The sequence below is a fragment of the Penicillium macrosclerotiorum genome (assembly GCF_028827735.1).
Source record: "Penicillium macrosclerotiorum strain IBT 26536 chromosome Unknown utg000001l_segment0_segment0, whole genome shotgun sequence".
NCBI classification, from domain to species: Eukaryota; Fungi; Ascomycota; class Eurotiomycetes; order Eurotiales; family Aspergillaceae; genus Penicillium; species Penicillium macrosclerotiorum.
This window is the reverse complement of record NW_026643081.1, coordinates 102,463-128,594: the sequence shown is the minus strand read 5'-3', so window position 1 is coordinate 128,594 and position 26,132 is coordinate 102,463. Positions and strand designations below refer to the sequence as shown.

The 26,132-nt window shown below is 51.2% G+C and overlaps 6 protein-coding genes across 6 annotated transcripts; 3 read left to right on the top strand and 3 right to left on the bottom strand.

The window, feature by feature from the left end:
- Positions 1-647: 647 nt before the first annotated feature.
- N7462_000031 (putative exo-polygalacturonase) lies at positions 648-2,107 on the top strand (the record flags this gene model as incomplete). Its single annotated transcript, XM_057071757.1, has 4 exons — positions 648-917; positions 971-1,227; positions 1,295-1,686; positions 1,752-2,107. The coding sequence occupies 4 exons, from the start codon at positions 648-650 to the stop codon at positions 2,105-2,107; spliced, it is 1,275 nt and encodes a 424-aa protein (XP_056938287.1).
- Positions 2,108-2,296: 189 nt separating this feature from the next.
- N7462_000030 (putative C6 and C2H2 transcription factor RegA-like) lies at positions 2,297-5,212 on the bottom strand (the record flags this gene model as incomplete). The annotated part of the gene is made up of 5 exons (XM_057071756.1): positions 2,297-3,302; positions 3,358-3,617; positions 3,699-4,453; positions 4,516-4,952; positions 5,016-5,212. The coding sequence occupies 5 exons, from the start codon at positions 5,210-5,212 to the stop codon at positions 2,297-2,299; spliced, it is 2,655 nt and encodes an 884-aa protein (XP_056938286.1).
- Positions 5,213-6,173: 961 nt separating this feature from the next.
- N7462_000029 (DODA-type extradiol aromatic ring-opening family dioxygenase) lies at positions 6,174-7,171 on the top strand (the record flags this gene model as incomplete). Its single annotated transcript, XM_057071755.1, has 2 exons — positions 6,174-6,308; positions 6,446-7,171. Coding segments are annotated over 2 exons (861 nt in total), but the record flags the coding sequence as incomplete, so codon positions are not given.
- A 1,919-nt stretch (positions 7,172-9,090) lies between these two features.
- N7462_000028 (RFX family transcription factor) lies at positions 9,091-11,900 on the bottom strand (the record flags this gene model as incomplete). Its single annotated transcript, XM_057071754.1, has 3 exons — positions 9,091-11,005; positions 11,107-11,821; positions 11,885-11,900. The coding sequence occupies 3 exons, from the start codon at positions 11,898-11,900 to the stop codon at positions 9,091-9,093; spliced, it is 2,646 nt and encodes an 881-aa protein (XP_056938284.1).
- A 1,902-nt stretch (positions 11,901-13,802) lies between these two features.
- Positions 13,803-16,882, top strand: pldA (uncharacterized protein; the record flags this gene model as incomplete). Its single annotated transcript, XM_057071753.1, has 7 exons — positions 13,803-13,863; positions 14,036-14,436; positions 14,520-14,672; positions 14,749-15,370; positions 15,441-15,701; positions 15,774-16,234; positions 16,334-16,882. Coding segments are annotated over 7 exons (2,508 nt in total), but the record flags the coding sequence as incomplete, so codon positions are not given.
- Positions 16,883-24,392: 7,510 nt separating this feature from the next.
- N7462_000026 (ribose phosphate diphosphokinase subunit PRS1) lies at positions 24,393-26,083 on the bottom strand (the record flags this gene model as incomplete). The annotated part of the gene is made up of 4 exons (XM_057071752.1): positions 24,393-25,496; positions 25,561-25,681; positions 25,735-25,744; positions 25,825-26,083. 4 exons carry the CDS (start codon positions 26,081-26,083, stop codon positions 24,393-24,395), a joined length of 1,494 nt encoding a protein of 497 aa, XP_056938282.1.
- Positions 26,084-26,132: the final 49 nt, after the last annotated feature.

The following is a 26,132-nucleotide window of genomic DNA, read 5'->3' as shown; positions in this document are numbered from 1 at the left end:
TGGCAAATTTCACTCTCGGGTATCTGTTGATGATTTATCAGGCCCATCGTGATCATTTAAGTCAATTTTTTTGCTTTCCCTGAGGGGAGCCAAATGGTGGACGTTGTATGAAGGCGCCTTCCCCAGTTCATGTCATCGAGGGATCAACTATCCTAAGTTCCAAATCACAGCCAAGATCGCGGTGGCTTGCTCAATTTTTTGAGTTTTCTTCCAGTAAATTCAACGACTTCCAAATCGCCAGGCTTCTTCCCCTTTTTCGATCCTGTTGAGCTAGGGTTATTTGGCCACATACTACGATCAGGAAGTCGACTTGGTCCAAGAGCCTTCGTCACTCCGTTTTTTCAACAAAGACCCATAGTGATATCTCGGAGAGCTTTTATATTTTCAGGCGTGGAATAATTTCAGTAGGCAATGAAGATTTAATGGGAGGTCAGTATAGTAAGAGGACTGCTACGGTCCTCGACTCGCTCGCAAATACCCCGAGTTTTCTTCCCCGCATTTTCAAGGTGACTGCTTCACTGTCGATCAAAGAACGATATTTTCCACAAATCAGGTAAATATAGTACACAATATATGAGACTATAGATTGAATAAATCTTGAGTAGTTGCGATGACCTGAAGCAAGCAACCGATATTTCAAAGACCTAATGTATTTCATTACGTTTCTCTCATTTCTCTTCGCTGTAGTAGTGGGAGCCTCTCCCCAAGCAGAACTCAAACGAGACCCGTCACTGGTCTGCACGGTGCCTGCATCTGGCTCAGAAGCCATTGACGATACTCCGGCTGTAGTGGACGCGTTCAAACGGTGTGGCCATGGCGGGAGGATCATCTTTGAGAACACCACCTATCACATCCACAGTGTGATGAACACCACCGGGTTGCAGGATTGTGAGGTGGACCTCTATGGCACTCTCCTGGTATAGATACTTATCTAGACGACAAAACCCAATCGACTGACATTTTTCTCTAGTGGAGCACCAACATCTCGTACTGGCTGAATCACTCTCTGCCAGTGGGATATCAGAATCAGTCCACTGCATGGCTCCTTGGAGGCCGGAATGTCCGCTTCAACGGATATGGATACGGTACGTTCAATGGCAATGGACAGGCCTGGTATGACTCGGTGGGCTCGGTTTCCAACTATCCACGACGGCCCCATGCACTCACGATCTCCGGAACCTCCGATTCGGAGTTTACAGGCCTACGATTCCTTCAAAGCCAAATGTGGTACGTACTCAATAAGATGCCGGATACCGCAACCGGAATTCATACTCAGGGTTTGACTCGCTTGCAGGACTTTGTCAATTATCCATACCCATCGAACACTCTTCGACCATATCTACGTCAACAGCACCAGTAGCGGGGGTTCGTCGCGCAATACCGATGGCGCGGATACGATTTATAGCTCCCACATCACCTTTCGGAACTGGGAAGTCGATAACGGGGATGACAGTATTAGCGTCAAAGCCAATTCAACAGATATACTGATCGAGGATAGTTTGTTTCACCGAGGGCTTGGAATTGCCATCGGCAGCATTGGCCAGTATAAGGATGTGTACGAGATTGTGGAGCGGGTCACCGTGAGGAACATCACGTATAGTAAAACGCTGCATGCCGTTTACTTCAAGACGTGGACGGGCGAGCAAGTCAACTATCCCCCAAACGGGGGAGGAGGAGGATTAGGGCGTTTGTGCTCGTCTCATATCTGTTTGCGATGTTTGGGAAACATAATTACTAACCTACTTTGGTAGATGCCTCCGACATGACGTTTCAAGATCTCCGATCTACGGCCTTGAGAGGTCCTGCCATTGCCGTCTCACAATGCACCACCTTTTCGGGCACTGCCGGAAATTGCACGTCGTCCAAATTTGAACTCAGTGCCCTTTACTTTCAGAATCTGCGAGGAACAACAACCAGTGCGGACGTGGCTAGCCTGCAGTGTTCGGCCGTGAAGCCCTGCAAGGATATCCGGATCACGGAGGTCGATTTGGTGCTTTCAAATGGCACTCAAGCAGAAGACTACTTGTGCGGAAATGTCGAGGATACCCGGGGTTTTAATTGTACTGGAGAGGTCTGCGTCGGTGGCAGTGCCACAGGTGGGTGTTAGACGTTAGACACGAGGCTCGGTCGATCAATTGACGACTTGACTGGGAATTTTCAAAGATAACTTATTATGATTACTGTAATATGTTATGGAAGACATGTTGAAACGCGCATTTAAATCATGGGGATCGTAGCCTGGGTATCACATTCGAACGTTTTTATATATACATGGTCTGCCTTTTCATCTCGTGCTTCAGGGCCCACCTGTCTGGACACAGTGTCCGAGATCACCCATCAACTGGGCAAGACTCTGCACCAGCGGTGGTATGCTCTCGGAAGCATCCGGTCGCAGTATTCGCTGGACCAGCTGCATTGTAGGCCCTGGATCAGCAATGAAGACTGGTCCACTGAGGCTTTGCAAGGCAGGGACACCACAGCCCAGGGTCACAAACTTGGAAACATCGGCCACTTCTTCCGCGTCAAGGAACACGGTCGGTCCTTGGCTGGAGGGAGAGTCGGGGCTTCCTGTTAACCGGGCATTCTTTGCTCTGGAAACAACTCCGTATGACCAAAAGGCCAAGCTAGCATTATACACTCCGATAGCTAAAAACCCGGTGAGTGAGCCAGGGGCCATTTGCCGGGCCGCACGAATCGTTTGTCCTGCGTGCCATACGGCGCGTCGCGAATCAGGACTCGTTATCCATTCAAGAGCGGAATGGTAGACTCTCCGGGCTTCATGTTTGTCCTCTTTTCCTGCAAACAGCTGTAACTCCTCGAGAGACATGTGGAGGAGCATTGAGACTACCTCACACACCAGTACAATCTCGGGCCTACAGGGGACATGTAGCTCTGAGCACACCATCCGGAAGTGTTGCAGCGCTTGATCGAGCTCCTGCTGTCGCGAGTTTGTCACCAGGGCGTGCCAATGTTTCGAATTGCTTGTTGAGATAAACTTGAGTCGATGGTACTCGTTGATTAAGGCAGAAAGACCGTGAATAAGAACAAAGGCTGCCAACTGAGTATCAATCCGGTCTTGGAATACCGATAGCTGGGACATATCTCGCAGAAGGTCTGCAAGTGAAGGAACACGCTCGGGAGTCATCACACAGTAGAGCTGCTTCCATTCAGCTGCAGACTTAGCTTCCCATAAATGGCGAGATGAAGGCAGTGGAAGCTCCAACTCGGCGTAGGATATAAGAGGGTTGATATTGAGAGTCACTGCGGTCTGTGAATCGTGAAGAAAGCAATGATAGACAAGTCTACTCAAAGGTCAGCTTGCTTCAATTTTCATGGGTCTGCATAACGAGAGTTAACCTTTTGAATGATTCTTGCTCAATCCACTCATGCCATTTTCGCTCAAGCACTTCCACAGTATCCTCCGCGAGTGGTACAATGGTAGTATAAAACGTACGACGGAATCGAAGAGCTCGACGAATCATCGTCATCAAGGGCTGCGAGAAACTTTCGGCAATCTCTGTTTTTCGTCGATTGCCGCTCCAGATTCCAATATCGATAGTTAATGCATAGGTTTGTGAGCTTCGCAAATCCCGAGTGGTGCTGTTATCCCTCTCGTACTGTGAAAGACTTGTCAGCACATGTATCTCGACCATGAAAGAGGAGAATTAATAGATTAGAGTCTCTCAGGCAGAGCATACCTTAACCGGCATATACAAGCGAACGATTTCCAACAATGCATATCCAAGTTTTCTGATTGTGGGTATTGTGGACCGAACAGCTGCAGCGGATGCCAAAGCCGCAAGTATACTTGCATGTTCAGTGTTGGGTCGGAATGTTGGTCCGTGAATGAAGGAGTCTAGACTGTGGCTTTGGAATTCAAAGTACTGCTGAATCAGACCATCCAGTAGCTCCGTACTTGGGAAAGACTTCATAATTCGAGTCAAGTTGGCTTCACGACTAATTTCAAGAACGAGACCAAAGATGAGGTCACGACTACTTGACGAGAGTCGTTCGGAAAGAATTTGTCGGTCAGACGTGGCACTAGTTTCCGGGGAGTCAATAGCCCGTGGCACAGATAAGTTCTCGTGATCAGCGCAGGCATGGTCTTCCTGAGCGGGTTTCCATTGCGAGAATGATGATCGATGGTAAGCTTCCGCACCGATGCCGATTTCACGGTCAGCGTCGAAGCGGTCTTCTTGCTCGTGCTCATGCATCCCTGGGTTAAAACTTCTTGCATTATACATATCGATGAGACCAAAGTCGCCATCAGTCAGATTAAAATCAAAAGCTGGGTTTTCCAAGGCTCCATAGTGGGTAAACTCGGGTAACAGGGTGGATGGATCAAATGGGTCATTATAACGACTTAGTGAAGAAATTACTGAGTCTGGGATAAAATTTGGAAAGAAGGTGCCGTCCACACTGAAGATGCTGCTTTCTTGGTCGGTCGGTGACACTGTAATTTTTGTCAGTATGGGATATCATGCGGGCCCCGGAGGCTCCGGATTCATTTCTTACCCCCATACTCAATCTGCAGTTGTTCCCCCGCCGAAGGCGGCGGAACATCTGGAGAAATAATACCCTGTTCAGGGACCAGCCCATGGGGAGGTACAATGATACTGTTGGCGGCTGGAAAGTCCTCCATTGGGGTTGGCATAGGTGAGAAGGCAACCGAGCCTGTCAGGTCGACCGGTTGATTTGCGATTGTTCGGTGTTCGAGGGCATTGTGCGGTTGTGGCTCTGGAGAAGAGTCTTGAACCACATCTTGCCAGTCACACTGTAAGTTACGCTCCCGGCAGCGCTTACAAGGCTTCTCCTCGTCACATTTTAACTTGGAGGAGGCACATGCTTTGCAAGCCTGGGAAACACGGCTCTGCTTCGTAACCGAGGAGCTCCTCTTGCGTTTCCGGTCCCGTTCATGGGCGTGACCGGTGGCGTGACGCTTGAGGAGATCTCTGCAGGGAGGATGCCAGGTCAGTGACTAGATGGCGACCATATTTTACGGGGAAAGCACTGACGGTCGCGCAAATCCCTTGTCGCAGACATCACACACGTAGGGTTTCTCGCGGGTGTGTGAGCGGACATGGCGAATGAGATGATCAGCCCGATTATAATGACGTTTACAAAACCCGCATTGGAAATAGCCTCCATCCTTCGACTTCACCGGAGAATGGGAGGCATTAAGCGGATCAACTGTAGGAGGCGAGTCAAACATGACGGGGACGCATTGGGTGGAGGGCCGTCCAACCCGATACTTGAAGGAGGACAATAGGGAAGAGACGGCGAAAGGCCAGCCTTGATCGGATTATAAAAGCAAAGGGACCGAGGGTGAGGTGAGGAGAAAGGAAGAAAGAAGAAAGTAACTAGTCAGCGAAGTCCCAACTGGGCCGGGGAAGGAGCAGCTGAATAATTGAGGGGAAGAGCATCACGGGACTCGTACATCACGAGAATCTGGGGAAAAACGGGCAGTTTGGGCGGAAGCAGAAGCGGCCATCGCGCATCCACCCCTACAAATTCCCTCCTCGACTTCGACGACTCCTTCCACCCTGCATGGTGGGGCGTGTTTGGCATTCGACTCGCGAAAATCTGGTCTCCGATCTCTGCCTGGACCATACTCCATCCCGGTTAGCCACAAGGAGATTCGCGAACCAGAAACGTGCGGAATGGTCACTGTGGATTCGCCACCTCCACCCCGCGGATTCCCCCAGATTTACACCTGGACGCGCCAGCTATTGTCTTTTGTCTGATTCGCCCCAATGGCCGACTGGCTGGCCTAGATTGTCTCCTTGCGCAGTGAGGACCTGGTGAGAGGGATCCGCATCTCAGGGATCCTCCCCTCAGGCTTACGACTACTTTTTCTAGCCACCTCCGGTCCCCCCGCACGAAAACCAGGGGGTTCGCCCTTGGGTCCGATGGCCAGCGGTCGGCATGTGGGGGAACATACCCGGCGCCCTCCCCCAACACACCGATCAGGGCTCTCTGATAGCTGTACCCCAGCCGAAGACCAATATATTACTATTGATTTAATGTAATCTCGGTGGCATTGCACTTGCTCTTCTTCTCCGTATTCGTCATTCCTGTTCATTCCGATAAAATGGGTAAGACGCTTCTTGCATCCTAGATTCACTGTCGATCCAACGCGACCATGCAGAAAGTCCCTTTGCTAAAGATGCAGAATAGGCCTCACACCAGTGCATTTCTTCTCCCATGGCTCAACTATGATGCTGGGGGAGGAGTCGGAAAGTGCTGATTATTGGAAGAAATGCGGAGATGAAGCCCTAGCCCGAAACATCAAGGGAGTCATTATCATGGTAGGTGACATCCACTGATTCGCACCGTCATTCGAACTGTCTTGATTTGCTTTGCCTATTTTCTCTTGCCTTTGCGAAAAATGCGGAGACGGACAACATCTGAAACGCAAACGCGATCTGACCTCCTCTTTCGGCAGGGTGCGCACTGGGATTGTATGGGTGACAGAATCGAATTAGCGACAAATCCGAAGCCCAATAAAAGTCCTGTGGCTTATGTCAACCCCGATAAGTATGTCAACTATGAGCTCAACCCTGACCTCGAGACCGCCAACCGATGTATCGACATGCTGGCCAAGGAGGGATTCAATGTCGGCGGTAATTCGACTTTCGATTGGATTCACGATGTATATCTGATTCTCATCCGAATGTTTCCCGGAGGATGTCCCCCCACGACCCTAATTTCTGCCAATGCCCGCTACGATCCTCATTTTCACATGAAAATCGGTGCTACACTTCGTCCGCTACGTCGAGAGAACTATTTGTTTATTGGGACGGGCGGTGCCGTCCACAACCTCTACCGCAACCGATGGGCCCCGATGCTGAGATTCCGTGACAACTTTGCCATGGAGACTCCACCGGAAGACTGGGCAATGGAGTTCCGGCAATCTGTGGAAGATGTTATCACCAAGACCTCCGGTCCCCAGCTGCGCCGAGCCATGACCCGACTGATGAAGCACCCGCGATTCCGAGACGCGCATGCCACCGACGATCACTTCATGGCGGCCTTGTTTGTTGCGGGTGCAGCCGGCGATGCTGAGGATGAGCACACGCCGGCTGTCCTAGGTGCTGAAAGTTGGGAATTGACCAACATGTGTAATTCGCAGTTCACATTGGGCCAGTGGCCAAAAGAGATTGCTGCGTGAAGTCATGCCGACTACCTTACCTGATTTTGTCTCGGTTCTCTCGACAGAGCGTACCCAATTTTTGACCTATAAGCCACTGGCCCATTATGTTTTTATAGCAATCAATTGTTCTGTATCTATAGAGGAGAAAGTGATTCCCAAAGCCCTCAACTATTTGCCTGCCCAGTTAGTCCTTCCAAGATGCTCGACAGGCGCTCTGGCTTCTCTTGCAGCCTGATTTAGATCCATATCGCTGTCAAGTTATAATAGATCTTGAGGGAGACAGACTGTATCGGCTGGCTCCCCAGAGTATCGACTGTGGTAGAAGTTGAAATGAGCTCGTCCTGACAGCGGTCAGCCATCCCCTCCAATGACTCAAGAACGCTTTTGTTGATAAAACGGCTCTGGAAGCTGTTCGATCTTATCCCACGAGACCTCCCCAGAGTCAAACCGGCCCGAATTGAGAGTCTCCAGATCATTTGAGTAAGAAAAGTCAATTGCATCCGCAACTGGCTGCCAATCAAATGATGGCAGGTGTGGCCCCGACGCCGCAATTAGAGCATGGACGTGTTTACGGACTGGGTTCAATGCTTCTGTCGGAATTGTCCCCAATTGAGCCTTTGTTACAGTCTACAATCCCCGGAAAATAGTTCAGTCCATAGGTACTTGTAAACGAAGACAAATTGATCCAAGTCGCACTAAACTTTCTGCACGATAACTTCATCGTAGCGTGCAGAGAGTGACTAGTAGTCACCTCTAGAAAGAATGCCCCCCGTGATAATACCCCGAATAAGAAGAGTGTATTATCTCGGTGCTAAGTCCACTGTTTGATACCGCTACCCACCCTGCGCCACTTTGACAGGCTTTCATTACTCGCTGCTGCTTGCATGGTAGACCTTCAATGGGCTGATCTAGCAGAAATTTCAAGTCTCCAATACTATGGTAGAACAAGATTTGAGCTTGTAACTGAAGCCCATCTTGAAATCTAACAGAGATCCCAGCGATACTGAGCAGGGGCAAAGCCTTTGCCACCGCGTGGGTATGGAATAAGTTTCTGGGATTCCTGCGACTATGATTAAATTCTGTGAGAGTGGATTATGTCTATAGTACCATGAACTTCTGACAGCCAGATTCGATTAATCTTGCGAAAACCACTACGAGATGCACAGTATCGGCTCCATCAGCTGCGGGTCCACTCGGACTTGGTTTTCCTGATTCCAAGCAAGGCTTTGCGACGCAAAGTCAGTCTATATCCAGTGGTCCATGGGTACTTGATCGCTCCAATCTGGATCAGATCAATATGCCGGCTCTACGCAGAGCAATGGCGAAGTGAAAAGATGAACGATTGCTATTCCAAGATGTCTCGGAGAAGAGTATCCGGACTACGTCATAGTATGACTTGTAGTGGCATAGCAAATTACCGAATTCCAAGGAGATTCCAAGTTTGAGCGGCTTCATTAAAGCAACAGCATCCCCGACTAGAAGCGTCACAGAGACAGAAATATCCAGTACGTATGCAGTGCGTATATACAGACAGGCCACAATGAAAATCGAGGCCCCAAGAGGGGAAAGTAAAAGACAAGAGGAATAGCGGAGGGAAGCCAGAACCAAACTCAAGCAGACGATCCCACCACGCCAATTAAATGCTGTATCGATGTCGATCAAAAGAGGAAAATAAACACCCGGGCATCCACGGGCATTTTTGCAAGACTCACTCAGCATGAGTCGCATGCTCATGTCTCATCTCTTCGTGCCAGAACAAAAGGAGAAAAAAAAGAATTAGGAAAAACGCCGCCCATTAGTCAACAAAGGAAACCTCGCAGCCAAAAAAAAAAGATGAGGGGAAAGAAGAAGCTGCACCAACTGGGATATTCCAACTCCAAGCCCCAAAAGACGTGAAAAAAAACGAATGACGCAAAGAAAAAAACAACAAAAGAAACTTAGATGACAACGACATCACCCTCAGCGTCTGCGGGATCCGAGGCCATCATGTCTCCATATTTACCCACAGCCATCAGCATTGGGTCATCTTCCAGGTCTATGGCGCTGTCATCATTGTTGGGTGCTTGAAACCCCACCTCGGAATGAACATGCTTGGTATCCGGCTCTTCATCGATAGTTTGTTCCCGTTCTGTATCCCGGTCGATCGATGGGCTGGTGTTGGGCTTGGTGCGGGAAGCGTTAGCTCTTTCGAACGTGGGAGGCTCAGGAATACCATTCCGCTTCAGCGTGAAGTTTCCCAGCCCCGTCTGTTCGGACCCAAAGGTCATGTTTTGTAATGAGCTAGGGGTATGCCGCATAAATCCTCCCTTCTCGGCTTGCCAGACCATCATCTCATGGAAGAACACTTTGGTCATCCACCAAGCACTGAAGCTGGCAGCTCCGCCTAAGGTCAGGCGATGCAAAATAGAGTCCCAGAGAACGTCGACTTTCTCGATGACACACTGGGTGCGGTGGTGACTGAAAGCCGCCGGCAAGTTCAAGATGAATGATACCCACTTGTCTGGGAAGTTGTAGTCTTCACCCGTGGCATTCTCGACAGGGAACGGGCGAAATTCCATATCCTCGGGCAGATCAGGTTTTGAGAAGAACGGCAGGCCAGGAGGCTGGTCCGCGTCACTGAGTGGGGTCAAAAGTGCACGAATGTCATGTTTCAGGATCTGCTCAGTAGCTTTCTCGGCGCAAGTCGGGATATTGGCCTTCAAAATCATTTCCTTTGGATTTATCAAAGTTTTGAAGTCGTACCACATTTGGTTCCGATTATCAGGGTGGCAAAGCCAGGCTGCAGCGGCATTTGCAGCCTGATTCACATCGAGCATGTGCTTGAGAAGATTGCAAAATATGTGGGCAGGGATCAAACGAGCAATAGACACATGCGACGGTTGAGCCTTGAAAGTTTCCGCAATATGGCCACACAGGCGTTGGGAGATTGAGCTAAATGCATCCAACACAACCTTCGGGACGACTTGGGTGGTGAGCGGAGCTACGAAAGCGATCATTTTTTGATACATAAGCCAATCGCACTCCTTGATCCACGGTGCAAGGTTGGGGTGTGTCAACAGCTTCTGTACTGGAACCGTCAATGTGCCATGAAAGGCAGAAAAGTATTTCAAAAGATTTCGTTCTTTGCAAAATCGGAAGCTGTCAATGACAGAAATGCAGTGAGAGCGGTAGAGGGCGGCAAGGGCATCTGCAACTTTTGAATCGGTGTTGGCAGGAAGGTAACCACGGATGTCGGGGAGGGTAAGATTGTCGTTTTCAATAGAAGGAACTTCGTCGGTTGGGAATTGAAGCATCTGATGTACCATCTTTCCAGCCTGTTGAGCCACGTTGTCTGTCGTGATCGTGGCATCCGGGCCAGAGGGGGCTTGTATTTGGCAATTGCAGCCAACCACGGGAGAGTTGACGGGGAATCTGGGAGCGAAGGACGTCGTAGGCGATGGGAATACCGCTGTATCTGCTGTAGGTTGGGGAATACTAATGCTGAACAAGAGCCCGTTAGAGCCAGTAATAGGAAGTGAGGACATATCATCGTACCTCCGTGAGCGCATTGCACTTGCGGGTCTTTCAGGGACGCCGGCAGTCACTTGAGGGTTGGGAGCCACCTGTGGATTGAGTGACACCGGTCGTTGTTGCTTTTCTTCGATGACGGACAGATCCACATAGTGGTATTTAGACTCGCCACGGACACCCAAACGTCGAGTTTGAACATTTGGGAAAATAATGCGGACCAACTTTCCAAATGATGCCGGGTTTAGAACTGACACACGCTCGGTTCCACATTTCTCTGCGTAGCAACAATATACTCGGTCTCGTCGGACAGATCCATTGCTCTTACGGCAGTTCTCGCGCAACCTAGGTCCATAGTTAGCATCAAGCCTGCAGAGCTTGGAGGAGAGGGATCCAAAATAGAGTAATAAAGAAACGACAGATGCGATAGAGATTAGAGTTCTTACCAGATCATGGCGAATACCTGCTTCACTTTCTCTGCCTTTCCTCCAGCTCCTTCATGCTTCATGACTTCGGTGGCCATCTGTTTCAAAGTATAACCTTCGTATTGACGCAGCAATTTTCGTAGCTCATTATCATTTGCAAGGGTTGAGCTAGATCCTCTTTTCTTCTTTCCCCCGGGCTCAGAAGCCTCCTGATCATCCATCGTATGATCCGGTATGTGATTCTCAATCCCGCTGTCATACAAGGGCTGATACTGGGGGACTGGAACACCAGGCACGCCATTGTGCTGCATGTCCGGTGGTAACGAGTGATGAGAAAGGCTGTGACTATGCAATGCATGGCTTGGAAAATCATCCGGTCGGGAAGGTACAGAGTGAGAATCTCGAACGGTTGGATCCATCGACGCGCCGGGGGGTTGGTGAGACAGCTGATGTCCAAAGCGCATGAGCATGTCTTCCGGGTTGGCCCCGAACATGCTCTGGGTCCCTGCCATTTGTGAGGGCATGAATTGGGGGAACCCATCGAGGTGTTGATCCTGGGTCTGCTGCGTCGTGCTGGAATGGATGCTCGCCGTGGACCCGCGGGAGCGAGGGCGTCGACCAGCTCGCGAAAGAGTTTCCGATCGAGCACGCATGGGGTCTGCCGTTCCCGGGCGACTGTGGGGACCCATCTGTTGGGTGGTTTGGGATACGATGCTTCCTTGTGATGGGGCACGCGCTATTGGGAAAAGGGCATGAGCCAGCCGGTCCGGTCAAACATGCGGATCGACGGGTATCTCACCTAATTCTGGAGGCATGGCTCTGGTTCACGATTGATGGACAATCTGGAAAGGGAAAAAAAAGTGGAGGAGGGCCCGTCACCACGGAGATGACGGATCAATCTTGTCTGCACACGGGGGCAGCAGGCGTGTTTTTCTCGTCTGGAGTGGCCAACACAACGCGGCGGTGACGACCATTCGAAGCCAACAAGCCAACAAGCCAGCACGGAGACCAAGAACGAGAGATCAGGCAAAAAAATCAACAGCAGAAGTCCCAACACGAGTCGTCCCAAGTCGGCCAAACAATACCACAGACCGTGTGGTGTCAGGTCGAGGTCGAGTTGGGGATAAACAGAGACGGCCGTTCCTCAGACAACGTTTGTTTTGGGTCGGTCACGTGTGGCTGAGGTAAGCATTCCGGGCAAACAAACAAAGCGGCGGTCCGTCTTTCGGCGAAGTATGCCCTTGCTTCAGTCCCCAATTGCCCAGCCAGAAAGACATCACTGGTGACCGTTTGATGCTCTTGCAGATCCGTTGATCACAAAAAGTTTGTACAGTGGTTTCAACCCGATGTAATCTTCTTGGTACGCGACTTGCTTCATGATGGTACCGCGCTATTCTTGGGAGTCAGCTACCATGGGAAACGGGGAACCAGCAATCCCGGCGCTGCATCTTGATTTTGCAGGGTAGATACAACAATATTGCAGAATAATTAAGAATGTATCAACGATGCTTACTGTTGTCCCTGCGGAATCCAGTTGAGTCCTGCGGTTTGGTATTTTGAGGCGTATACATTTAGCCAGGACTCGGCAGCACTTGCATAGAAAGTAAATCATCATTACGATCGTTTGGAGTTGCAGAATGAGGAGGACTCCATAGGATAAATTAATTCTATATGTAACTTTGAAGCACTCAATAATGTCACAAAATTTTGTTGTTTGCTAATTCGGCATGGAGGGTCGACGTCATTCTCTACCTAGACCAAGGAAGACCAGCGGGTACCGATTTGATCTCGGTTGGGTGGTTGTTATTGGCCATCAGCTTATGCGCGACTTGTGGCATATACAGTATGCGATCGTCTCGATGCCATTCACCTGGAAATTTTCGTTGCTAAGAGACAATCCCTTTTCTATTGATCTCTTTGGCTTCTTCACGGTACTGGTTTTGTTCAATGACCGTCTACATTCAAGTCGCCATCATCCCCGGAAGTTGGAAGCGATCCTCTATATATGTTGTGAACCCTAAACGCTGATTCATATATACTCTGTGCAATCGCGCTGTCATAAAGTGACTTCGATAGACTACTGCACTTCTTTAATTCTCCGGTCGATCTACTCTGCTCCACCTCCACTCCACTCTACATCTCAAGAACATTTAGCAGAGTCATGTACATTGAGATCATTAAAGTCCAATGGCTCGCATCTTCCTTGCCATGGTCTCATCTCGGTACCGACGGGACATTGTGGAGCCTTCCCCTGAATCCTCCCACGGATAAATCATGATTTTACTACGGAGCCCTATATGAGAGTCCTTTCGGTATGGTCCATTAAGATCTTAATACGTTATTCGGAATACAGCCGACCCACCGAATACACAGAATCCGGGCCCCAGAACCTGGTTATTCGAATCCCGCGAAACCCGAATATCTGTGGCTTTCCCTTCCCTCGGGATTCGTTGCCTCTTCCCGTCTGAGAGTCCCGGTTCTAGCTGTATATTCGATACCGTGATGATTGGTCACTCTCTCAACTGTCCTCCGTATTGGTCCAACCCCGTTCCACTTTGCCCAGACCCCGACAAACTATACAAACCAGGGACGCGACGGAAGACTCACGGGACAGAACTAAAACCCAGCCCCATAGGGCTATCGTGATGTCACCGAGCAGCCCCATCTTTCACCCTCTTCCCCTCCTCAATCAATTTGCTGCCTCCAATTCCACCGCCATGCAGAAGTTCAAGGACAAGGTCGAACACGAAATTGACCAGCTGGAGGAGAACTTCAGAGGTCGGACCCATCTTTCCCAAAGCTCTAACCCCCCTCCCAATTCCAATTACAATTCCCTGTTAGCCGTTCCCCATTCTCCATTCTCCATTCTTCAATCTCCAAACCCGAAAACAGGTTCCACGCTGCCCCCGCAAATACTAACGTTTTATCGGGGTCGGTTGGGAACATGCAGACTCCCATCTCCACGATGCGAAAGCTCATGCATTTCATTTGAAACACAAGGTTGGCAAGTTCTTCAATATTGTCAACCCAAACCACCGCCACGATGAGGCGCACGAACAGGCTACGGACCGCAAACGCTCGGAGATTACTGAATCTCATCGGTTTCAATCCTTCGCGCCCATCCATGAGGGGAACCGCATCAAATGGTATGTCGATGCGTTGGATTACTTATGGGCGGTTTCCGAGGCTCTCGAGAAGGCGACCGAGACCATCTACATCGCTGATTGGTGGCTGTCGCCCGAATTGTTCTTACGTCGTCCTCCGGTTGATCATCAGGAGTGGCGGCTTGATCATATCCTGAAGCGGCGTGCTGAAGCCGGGGTCAAGATCTATGTCATTGTCTACAAAGAGGTGCGGTTTTTCACCTTCGCATGCTGTCGCCGGCAAGACCAGCAAGACCAGCAATCAGCACGAGAGCTAACGAGTGATTTCAGGTCAACCAAGCCCTGACGTGCAATTCTGCACACACCAAGCACGCACTCCAGAGTCTCTGCCCTGAAGGCACTCCGGGCCATGGAAATATTCGCGTCCTTCGCCATCCTGATCACAATATCTTTGAGAACGCCGCCGACATGACTCTGTACTGGGTAAGACTTCCCTCAATGAGGCTCCGCTCCCTCCTCGCTCATCACTATGAGACTCATATGCCAAATCTATAAATAGGCACACCATGAGAAGTTCATTGTCATTGACTACGCCCTGGCCTTTATTGGAGGTATTGACCTCTGCTTTGGCCGCTGGGATGCAAATCAACACCCCTTGGCCGATGTACACCCGGCGGGGTTGCGTGATGACATTTTCCCCGGCCAGGACTTCAACAACAACCGCATCATGGACTTCCAGAGCGTGCAAGACTGGCAAAACAATGAGTTAAGCAAGGCCGAGTATGGCCGTATGCCATGGCATGATGTGGCCATGGGCTTGGTCGGCGATTGTGTCTACGACATTGCTGAGCACTTTGTGCTACGCTGGAACTTCATTAAACGCGATAAGTACAAGCGAAGCGACACTGTAGACTGGTTGTTGATAGAGGGTCGGACCGGCGAGAATGAGGATCTAGTCGCAGTCCAGCGACCCAAGTATCCCTGTGGCGAGTACATCCAACACCCTCTCTCGCCATTAGACACCAAGCCCCGGGGCCAGCAGGGCTCGGTTCGTGCGCAGATAGTCCGCAGCAGTGATGATTGGAGCAGCGGCATTTTGAACGAACATAGTATTCAGAATGCATACTGCGAGACCATTCGGAATGCCCAGCATTTTGTTTACATTGAGAATCAGTTCTTCAGTGGGTGTATCTTTCTTTAATGTCTGTTATGAGAGAAAATTCGGACTGACCAGTGCTTCGTGAACTGCAGTTACTGCCACGGGTGACCAGCAGCGCCCGATTTTCAATACCATCGGTCGCGCCATTGTGGATGCTTGCATTCGAGCGGGAAAAGAAGGCCGCAAGTTCCGCGTCATTATCGTCATCCCCGCCATCCCCGGCTTCGCAGGCGATCTGCGCGACTCGGCGGCGACCGGTACCCGGGCGATCATGGACTACCAGTACAAATCCATTTGCCGGGGCGAGCATTCGATCATGGGCCAGATTGAGAAGGCGGGTATCGATCCGAAACGTAGGCTTTGCTCCTCGATCTCCCCCTTTGTTCTGGTGAGGATGTTAGATCGTTGAAGGCTGACTTGACCAGAGCATATTTTTGTCTTCGCCTTGCGGGCTTATGACCGTATCAATAAGACTCCAGCACTGGAGGAGCTCGAAAAGAAGGCCAATGTCACGTATCAAGATATTCAGCGTGGTATCGCCGAGTCTATCATGAGTGAGAGTGTGCACCCTTCGGTTGGCAAGGAAGGTGACAAAAATGAAAGGAGCTATGCCACCGACTCCCGCCAGAAAGAAGAGAAAGTGCGTAAGCTCGAGAAGTTCGAGGAACAGGTTGAGCAGCGCAAGGCCGACCTGGGTGACGCCAGCAGAGACTCGGTGGCCCATACCACTATGCTGAATGGCGGTAAGATGTCGGACGAGCTCTGGGAAGGAGACCCCGAGGCCGAGAAGGACAACATTGTCCAGGAGGAGCTGTATGTGCATGGGAAAGTCTGCATTGTCGACGACCGCATCGCCATCTGCGGCAGTGCCAATATCAATGACCGCGTAAGTTCTACTGGGCACGAATTCCATCTCACCGCCGCTTGTCTTGCAAATTGTTAACTTCTTGCCCTTTTGTTTTTGGGGGGTGGGTTGGCTCTGCAGTCTCAACTTGGATCTCATGACAGCGAGCTTGCCATTGTCATGGAAGACCAAGATTTCATTGAGAGTCGAATGGACGGTCAACCCTACCGTGCGGCCCGCCTGGCGGCGACATTGCGCCGCCAGCTTTGGCGCGAGCACTTGGGACTGCTGCCGGCGCAGAATTACGACGCTACCGGCCATCCAAACGCGCGACCCCCCGATGTCTGCCTCAACCAGATCCTAGATGATGTCCACAATGAGTTTGTAACCGACCCGCTCAGCGATGCGGTCTGGAACACTTGGACGGAGCAGGCTAGCGTCAACACAGACACGTATCGGATGCTGTTCCGGGCCGACCCCGACAACAATATCAAGACCTTCGAGGACTATGACAATTTCAGGCCGCGTGGGTCGCACAAGCAGGGTCATCTGTTCGACCCGTATCTGCCGGTCCAGGAGGTCCGCCAGAAGCTGGATCGCATCAAGGGCCACCTGGTATGGTTGCCGCTCGACTTTCTGTGCGATGCGGAGATGGCCGAGCCCGGGCTGGCTGTGAACCAGATCACTGAGGTAAGTGGTCCCATATGGAGTTAGTTGAGATCGAGCGAACCTTCTCACTCGATGGCGTGGGTGGGCCCGATTGATGGGAGGGGGCTTGAACCGGGCTCTTCTGCGAATTCTCGGCTAACTTTTTCCCTCCTCCGCTAGAGCATCTACACTTGAGAGCAATCCACCGCGACTGGACGTGTCCATCTCCACTCGCGGATGGGTCGCGAGAGAAGATTATTGATGCCCGCTTGGCATAGATTGGTTGATCCTTTTCTTTTACTTTCACCGCACATTCGATCAAATCATCACCGGCTCTGAAAGCCACATTATGGTCAGCCACTGCTGTTATCCTCTGGAGTACCTCTTGTGTGCCTGTACCTGATAAGAGGTCGAGATCATGTCTGATGTACATAGTTCCCATCCCCTCTATACAATCCTAAGCCTCTTTGTTCCTCTTCTTCTTGTTTCTTTTTTTCCTTTTGTTACCTTACTGTCTTCTTGTTTTCCCTTTCCTCTTCCTACAGCTTTCTAGAGCCATGGCTCTCCTCCGGGGTCTACCACGAAGTAGTACTAGTAGCCATCCACTGGGCCCAGTTCTGAAGTATCACTATTTTCATGATCATCAAGTTCCTGAGCGAGAAGAAACACAACTTTCCAACATACCCTCTCCCCCTCCTTATGGAGTAGGGGGGCTGGAAGTACGGAATATACTACGTCCTGAATACTCCGTGGTGACCCACTTCGCGACCTCCACCTGCCACCGAGTTCCCGTACCACCAGCTGGTCCTTGCGTGCCTTTTCCCTTCCGGAGGATCTAGGATGTGCCCAAAGTGGAGACGGGTCAATAGAGTTCCCAGACCCAAACCCCTGGAAATCCTTTTTGTGATTTGCTCCTGGAGCGTCGGACACCGAGAGTGTAGCGCTTGGACGACGAACAAGGGGCGGACAACAGGAACCCCCGAAAGGTCGCGTTTTTACTCTGTGATTTTGAGCCCATGGCCTAACACCCATGCACTTCGACGATCTATCACTTTCTTTGGGGGGCCGTCTTCGTTTTCCGGTAATTAGGTTTCATGGCGCCAGCCCTTTAACCAGATCGATTGGATTCCTTTTCCGCTCGCTTGCATTGGTAGAGTTGGCCAGCCCTCTGGCGATTTGCAAGCTGTTTTAGTTCGCATTCCAGCGCCCCACTTTTTGGTTTGAGGTTTATATGTTTTTTTTTCCCTCCCGGGCCCCAGTCGCTGATTGAATCCAATGGGCACCAAAGATACAGGTGGGGACTACGAGCGAGGTAATCGACTGGCCTTTGAGGGTTCGTGTGCGTAATGGGGCGGGGCATGCGAATGGTAGTCGCGAAGGGCCATCTGCCGACAGTGTGACGCTGCATTCCGTCGCACAAGGGAGGGATTCGCCGGGGAGAGACCCTGCGTCTCTGGCCATTTTGCCCTCTCCCATGTAAGGATTCGGGTCGCCTGTCGCGTATCACAATCGCGAGACCACCATTGCGAAGGGCCCGACTGGTCGTCCTCAACCACACTGACGGAACTCGTGGGCCACCGAAGTGGCCAATACAGGCGTGAATGCGTTGTTGCGATTCAAGAACGAAGAGTTGGTGAGTTTTGGTTGACGTGATTCTTTTTGGGAGAAGAGGAAGAAGAAGTTATAGATTCCAAATTCTGCTATACGGTAACAAAACAAGCTCGAATTAGAGATCGGGGTTTCGCCGGGTGAGCTCCAGGTCTTGACTCCGATAGATGTATAAAAAATAAGTGCACCAGCGTCTCCACGGGGGAAAAGAGTCAACAATCAATACAAGCCATCAATCTGAATACAAAACGGGACCAAGCTATAGATACAGTGCGTCTAGGAGACAACACCAAGACTAAACCACAAAACTCCGTCCGGATGCAAGAATCTCACGCATCGAAACTTTTAAAAGAACCTGACACTTCTTTTAAAGGGGAAACGGGCAACCGATCGAATGCAACATTCAAGTCATCAAACGCAAGCCATGGAGGGGAAAAAAGGACACAGCACAAGAAAAAAGTCAATGAATCGACGGGCCGAAAGTGCGCCAACCATGAATACACGCCAGAAAGCGGGAAAGATAGACAATGCATGGAGGGGATACCCTTGCTCGGGATGCTGCGAGATGCTCGAAGCGAGAGCGAAGGTGCGCTGGAGAGAGGGGGAAGAGGCGTCAGCGAGCGAATCATCACGATGGACACTTGTCGTAGATGAATGGGCGAGATAGGTGATTGAGATATGGGGCAAGAAAGAAGTTGACACTTACGAAGCCCTGAGGATTCCTCGTTGCGATTAACCCTTGGCATTGTGGCACGCATTGCATCGACAATGGCCACAGATCTTGCACCGCCAGATGGCCACGAAGGGGCCCGAGTTGCAGTCGGAGCACCGCCACGTCAAGATATTCCCGTTAGTAGCCTGAACGATGGCAAAGACATGGCCAGAACACTGGTTGGCCATTTTGGAGGACGGAGGGGGTACGTAAGACCCTTTTGTTGGTAGTTTGGTAAGTGTTCCTTATTGGTCTAAACAATCTAAAACGCTTTCAATCTGGCCGTCAATGGGAATACCAGAATTTGCAAACAGTGGGATCGTTTGAGGCTGAGAGAGGCTGATATGCAATTTAGCTTCGCACACGGACGGAGTTTTGACTGGAGACTTGGTCCCGAGGAGCTGTCACGTACTCAACTAGAGCAACTATCGCGGCCCGAGGGACTGGAAACCGGCGTCGATCACCGGAGTAGGCACCCTAAGTGTCGGAATTGGAGATGGCAGACAGGATGGACCAGAAATTCACCGTGAGCAAGGCGTGTACCAATCACAATTGGTGATCCGCGGGCAAACTGCTTCGGCAAAGGCTATGGGATGAACGGATTGAATGGGAGGGAGGCAATGGAGACGATGAAGACGATAGGAGAGAGCGAAAGATCCTCTCCGTTACTGGCGCCAGGGCCATTATATACCTGGGAAGTTGGTCTGTATCAACTGTTGGGGGGGGGGGGGGGGGAGGCAAGAGGGCGGGCCGCAGAGACCGAAGAGCAAGCACCAGCGAGATCCCTCGATCAAGCCAGACGGCATCCAAAGATGTGAATGGTTCTTCTGCACAGTGCCGTACGCACGTAGCCGGGATTGATGGATTGATGGACGTCAGGGTCAATCAAGACGGTTCCTCGACCCGTTCCCGGGATGGATAGGGTTGTACGTGGGGGGAGTGGAGGAGTGGAGGAGTAGAGATGAGAAAAAATTAAGGAATAATTGAGGATTGGGAACAAGAATTGAGATGAGAGCTCTGGATCTACCGAACCTCTATCTTGCATGATGCATGGAAATGGAGGCGAAGCCGCCATCGAACGGCCGATTCTCGCGATGATGGGAGAAAGACTTCAAGATCGCGATCATAGGGCATTAGAGGACTACAATTGGTGGACAACGATCTGATCAGGGAGCTAGGGGGCCGGGGCAAGCACATAGAATCCGATGAACGAAATATAGAAGGGTCGAGTCTCGAGCCTCGAGATCCGAGCAGCATCCAAACAAGACAAAGCTGGAAAGGCGATTGGAGGCGAATGGAGGGGACGAGGGGCGGGTAGAGTATCCGAACCGCCGTGGATGGAATAGAGGGTTTTTGGGTTTGATTTTCTTTTTTTTTTTTTTCCCTTCTTGGAAAGTGTTTATTCTTATTTTGATTTCGGTTGCTGATTTTACCATTGGATGTTTTTAGCATTGGGTTATTTTCTCTTGCATTTCTTTTTTTTTTTCTCTTTAATTTCTTGGGTCCGCAGATCGACTCGTGTTGACAAAAAGACGGTCAAGTGGATCTCCATACTCGGTGCTACAATCTGCTAAAATCTGCTAAAATCTGCTAAAAAGTGCTAAAAGAGCTCAAAAGGGACGGCGACAGGTCGCGGAGCTCCGCAGACAAGTAGCAAAGCGTCCTCACCACCAGATGAGATATAGCGGGGACAATTGATCCCAGAAGCGAACTCGCGACGCGTTCAATCCGACCAGCCGGGCTTGGAACTGGACGCCCCCCCCCCCCCCCCCCCCCCAGTCCAGGATCGCCGCGATGTCTGGGAACCGGTTTTGTTTTAGTTCCCCGGCCCCAGCTGAGTGCCGTCGGCGACGTAAGACTCGACCGAAGCGGCGTTGCCGAGGGTCGCGAGGAGTCTATAGTCTCGATACGATGGGTAGATTCTCGAGGACCCTCTTTAGAAAATTAGAGTGCCGGATACAATGGGAACAATGGCAACGATGGGAACTATAGGTCTCATCTCCAGGATAACAAATCCAAGAGCTGAAGGGATGGGGGAGGCCCCACCGATCCACCGGTTCGAGTGAAACTCCCTTATTTTTTCTTAGTTGCTATTCTCTTTCTTTTTTTCCCTCTCCCTCCCTCGCTGATCGTGGCCGATCATGGCCCTGTGCATCCCAGCAGCTCGGGTTGGGTCCGATCCCTGGGTTTATCCTGCGTCGGGGGCGTCAAAGAAGGTCCCGTATTAGAGATCAACAAGATCAGACCCATTGAGGAACCTTTGCAATCATTGACGGAGTGCTGGAGAATTCTCGCTGGACCCCAAGCACAAAGTACTTCGTACTCGGTACGTCTCGCCTGTCTCGCTAGGCCCTTCGCAACTGAGGTACATCCATGCATCCAGAGTGGATCCTGCCCGGCGTCCTCCGTCCGCACAGTGTGTCGCCTGTACTCCGTACTCCGTACTTTTCGTTCACAATGGGGTTAGCTTTCGTCACTAGTCACTCTCGGGACTTGGTCGACTGGTTCCATGGCCATTCTGGATGATGACTGGCGCAGGCCAGGGATTTAGGAACCACCCCCCGAGTCCCTGGTCCCCTGTCCCGCTCGATAGATCACATCGATGAGAGGCTAAGAAGCTGGTCGCCATCCAATGGCAAAGCGGTAGGTCCAAAAAAGTCCGTCTCCGTCACTGGCTCCCCAGCAAACTCGCCATTTGATGATAGGACAATGGATGACGGAGTACAGAGTATTTGACGCTTGTCGAGTACTTTGCGTCTCCACCTGGCACTTGACCCGGGAACTTTTGTTGGGTTCTTCTGTCATCGATGCATTTTTCTTTTTCCATTTTCTATTTTTCTTTTTCCTTTTCTCTTTTCTTCTTTTTTATTTTTATTTTTATTTTTATTTTTTATTTTTTTGCTTTCCTTCTCTTCTATCTTGCTTTTCCAGGTTTGATTCTTCATTACTTTCGGCTGTGGTCTTTCATTTTCCGGCCGGTATGCCCGGCACAATTAGGGTTTTCGTTCCTCGTCGTTTCCCCTGTTCTGTGAGCATCGCGGGCACTTTCATTTCGCCTGGATTCTATTTTTATGATCTGCTCGTTCCTAGTTCGCTTGACCTATCATCCGCCCCATGCCTCGTCCTGTTGAGATGACGATCGACCGGAATTCTGGCCCCGGCAGTAGTCATGTGTTCTGGCCGAGGCACTGTCTGTAGATCCAGCGGTCGATCCAGCTGCAATGTTAAAATGCCAATAAATGGGCACCGTTCACGGGCGATGTTGATTTTCTTGAAGCGCGCGATTGGCATTTGTCAGAAGCCGTGCCGTGTCGCACGGCGATCAAACCTACCACCGAATATGAGAGAATCCATTGGAACAGCCCGGGACGCAATCCACGGCCGCAGACAAATACAAATCAACCCCCACCAATAGCGCGGGGGACCAAGCTGGAGGTTTCAGAGGAACTGATGTATAGTACTACTGTCCTTGGTACTTTGTACAAAAAAAGAAAAAGAGAGGGGGGGGGGGGGGGGGGGGGGGGAAGAAATGGATACTTCTGCAGGTTTCCCTAGCCAAGAGCCGATTGCTGCCCGCTTGTAAATGTTCCGTAGTTTGATCTGGCTACCGGGTCTGTCGGTTTCATCGTCATCCTGATCGGCTGGCCCAAGATGGGGCTGGATGAATTAGTTGTAGTGGATCTAGCTGCGTTGCAACACGAGCTCCGAAGTCCTCGGTATTGTTCGCTATCGTCATACTCTGCCTTGCTGGGTCATAGTACAACGAGAGAGAGAGCGAGGTGAAAGAGCCGGGGGGGTCGAACACTCAAGAGGGTATCTACATTGGTCGGTTGGTCTACCGTGAGGGCTCTCCGTTCGGACGTCCATGATACCCACTTCTCGGCGAAAGGCAGCGGAGATCCATGCGTTCATCGGGATCCGAAGGGACATAAAACTCGTCCGCCCGAGATAGCTGGATCTCTATCCAGAGGCTGGGACGGGGGCAGGTGCAGATGCGGTCGCTTTGAAACCTGGCCAGCCATGCGGCGAATCAGGACCTTTTCAGATTGCGATTTCCTGGTCAATCACTGAGGCAAACCCATTGAGGCAAGTAGGCTCATGACCGGCAAACATATCAACGTCAGGGCCGCACCGAGAGCCATTGGCGGACGGGCCGACTCCCACGGGGAGCCACCATTAGGCCCGGCAGGGGAGCGGGGGACAGCGAGGTATGGACTATTGATTGGGGAAAGTTTGCTTGCGGTTTCTCGGCACGCAAACCGTAATTTGAATTACCCAGGCGATTCGGCTAATTCTTTTGACGGTGCATGAATCGGACTGTTGGGGAGACACACGGGGAGCCGCATGCCGCCGTTGACGGGTACAAAAATGATGTCAATGAGCACACAGGGAACACAGTCCAGCCAACAAAAACGAAACGACCAGGGACCGCTTGTCAAGTTGCCGGGAAGCCGAAGGACTGACAAATTGACGGAATGGATTGATAAAATGACCATGCTGGCTCCTCTCAAGGAGGGGTGATCAGTCGGGTTAATCAAGTGATGGGTGGATGATGGAGTAGATAGAGTAGATTGAGTAGATGTATACAGAGTGGAATGGAGTCCGGGTTATTTGCTAATAATTCACAATCGTCGTCGTGTCCGAGAGGTTCTCTTGCCCCGGTTTCACCGCCAGAAGGCAAACAGGAATTGAAATCCTGTAAAAAACCGGTGCCTTCATTTCTCGAGGGACCAGGCCTTCTTGCTTCCCTTTGCTTGTTCGACCGCAGATCCCATGAATCCCGAGGGGAGTCGTGGGATCGCAAGGGGAAAAAACGAGAAAAGAAAAACAATAGGGACCAGGCCCGGTATTTGCTCTGCCAACGCTCCGTTAAGAGCACCTCGTGGATAACGAGATGCTCCTGCAGTACCCAAGTGGACTGCACCGCTGGGTGGGGAAAGAAGAAAGAAAGAATTGGGAAACGAAAATCAAAAGGAAATCAGGATCAACGTGAGAGACAATCCCAAGTGCTACAGACCAGCCTGTGAAAAAAAGGCGATGTCTTCAAATGTGGGTTTTTTTTTCATTTGGTAGAAACATAGGTATCATGCCCTGGAAGCCCGGGAGTGCAGAGATATCGAAGTCTGCAAGTCAGAAACAACGCCGCCCTAGATGTTCAATTCGTCACAGCCATTCGCCTAAAGGCCTTCATTCAATCGTTAAGGTGGAACAGGGCCGAGACGCTGGTGAAGGTTAGTTGCGGTCCCAATCACTTAGGGAAAATACGGGGAAAAGAGCAGAAGGAAAGATGTTATACCTTTCACCGTAGTGATGCCGCCGGATGCTCTCGGCCAGGAGAGTCGAGACGTCGATCACGATCAGCTTCTTTGATCGCCGCAGCATTGACGGCTCAATGGGGAAGGTGTTGGTGACCACAATATGATCAATGGACGGACATGCCTCCATCTGGTCCAGGGAATCGGCTCCGAACAAACCGTGGGTGGCAATGCAGTAGATCTTGCGCGCGCCGCCACGCTTGACAACCGTCTCTGCAGCCGCGATCCAAGAGCCACTCTTATCAATCATATCGTCGACAATAAATACTGGTCGATCACGCACTTCCCCAACCAGGGTAATGGTCCGCTCATGGTCTGGACCGGCCACGCTCCCCTCGTCATCCGATTCGACGGCGTCAAAGGAGCCGCCCAATGCGTGGTCGGGGGGTATCGAGGACGCATTGGAAATCATGGAGTTGAACATAGTCTCCGGCACGACTTCGGTGTTTTCACCGGCGCCGGTGCTACCACTGGCCCCGGGGGTGGTCCCCCCGGATTGGGAGTCCGACTCGGGATGGTAGTCATCATCGACAAGCTGACCTTGCACTAGACGCCCAGTGATGACATCCTGCACCCGCACATCTGTGTACTCATGCGCAGCCTCGAGTTCCGATGGGCGGCGAGCTGCTGGGGGGGTCTCGGGACGAAGGAGGTCCTGAGGGGAGTCGGCGCTCTCGTTCTCCTCGAGTATAGGAGGAGTTGCCTGAGCACTGTGCAGGTGAAGTTCAAAGGGCTGTTGGTCTCTGGGGACACGGACTTCGTCTTCGACGGCATCAAAGAAGACCGTACTGTCGGACATGGTGACTGGAACCTTCGGTCGCCGCCGGTCGGTGGTCACAATACCGAAATTCAGTTTCAAGGTATCGGCCAGCGATGTGACACGCTTGGTGCCGCCGGCATTTTTGCTCACCACCACGGCATCCCTCCATCCTGGCACATTCATGCGAATCCAACGGGCAATGAATGGTTCGGCGAAGAGATTATCGACGGGTTTTCCAAAGAAGCCTTGCATCTGGGATGCCTGTCGAAACCAACCAAATCAATATCATTTACCAAGCAGTCAGGAGTTCATCGCGGCAACTTACATGGAGGTCCATGGTAATGACATGATCCACACCGGCAATTGTGAGCAGATTGGCCAGCATTCGGGCTGTGATGGCGCCGCGGTGGCTCTTCTTCTTGGATTGACGCGAGTAGGGAAAGTATCTCGTCAGAGTCAGCATCCACTGTGATTCAGTCAAACAAGACAGGCAGCATACGGCATGACCGCTGGAGAATTGTCAGTGAACCTGCCTTTCCTTTTCTTGTGTAACAGCTCCGCAAGAGGGAGGAAGAGGAGAACGACATACCAGTAATCGACTTGGCCGAGCCGCCCTTGCAGGCCGAGATCATGATGAGAAGCTCCATGACACTGTCATTGATCTTGCTGCTACCACTCTGGACGATATAGACATCTTGGTTGCGGACCGACACACCAATATTGACGCTAGTCTCCCCATTGGCGAACTTGCCCAGATCAGCCTTGGCCGGCGAGGTACCCAGCCGCTCGCAGATGGTCTCTGCGAGAGCCGGGTGGGAGTTCCCCGAGAAGATCTGCACACCCCGCATGGCGGACCTTTGGGAAGACTTGAGGTGGAAAAGAAGAGAAAAGATGAAG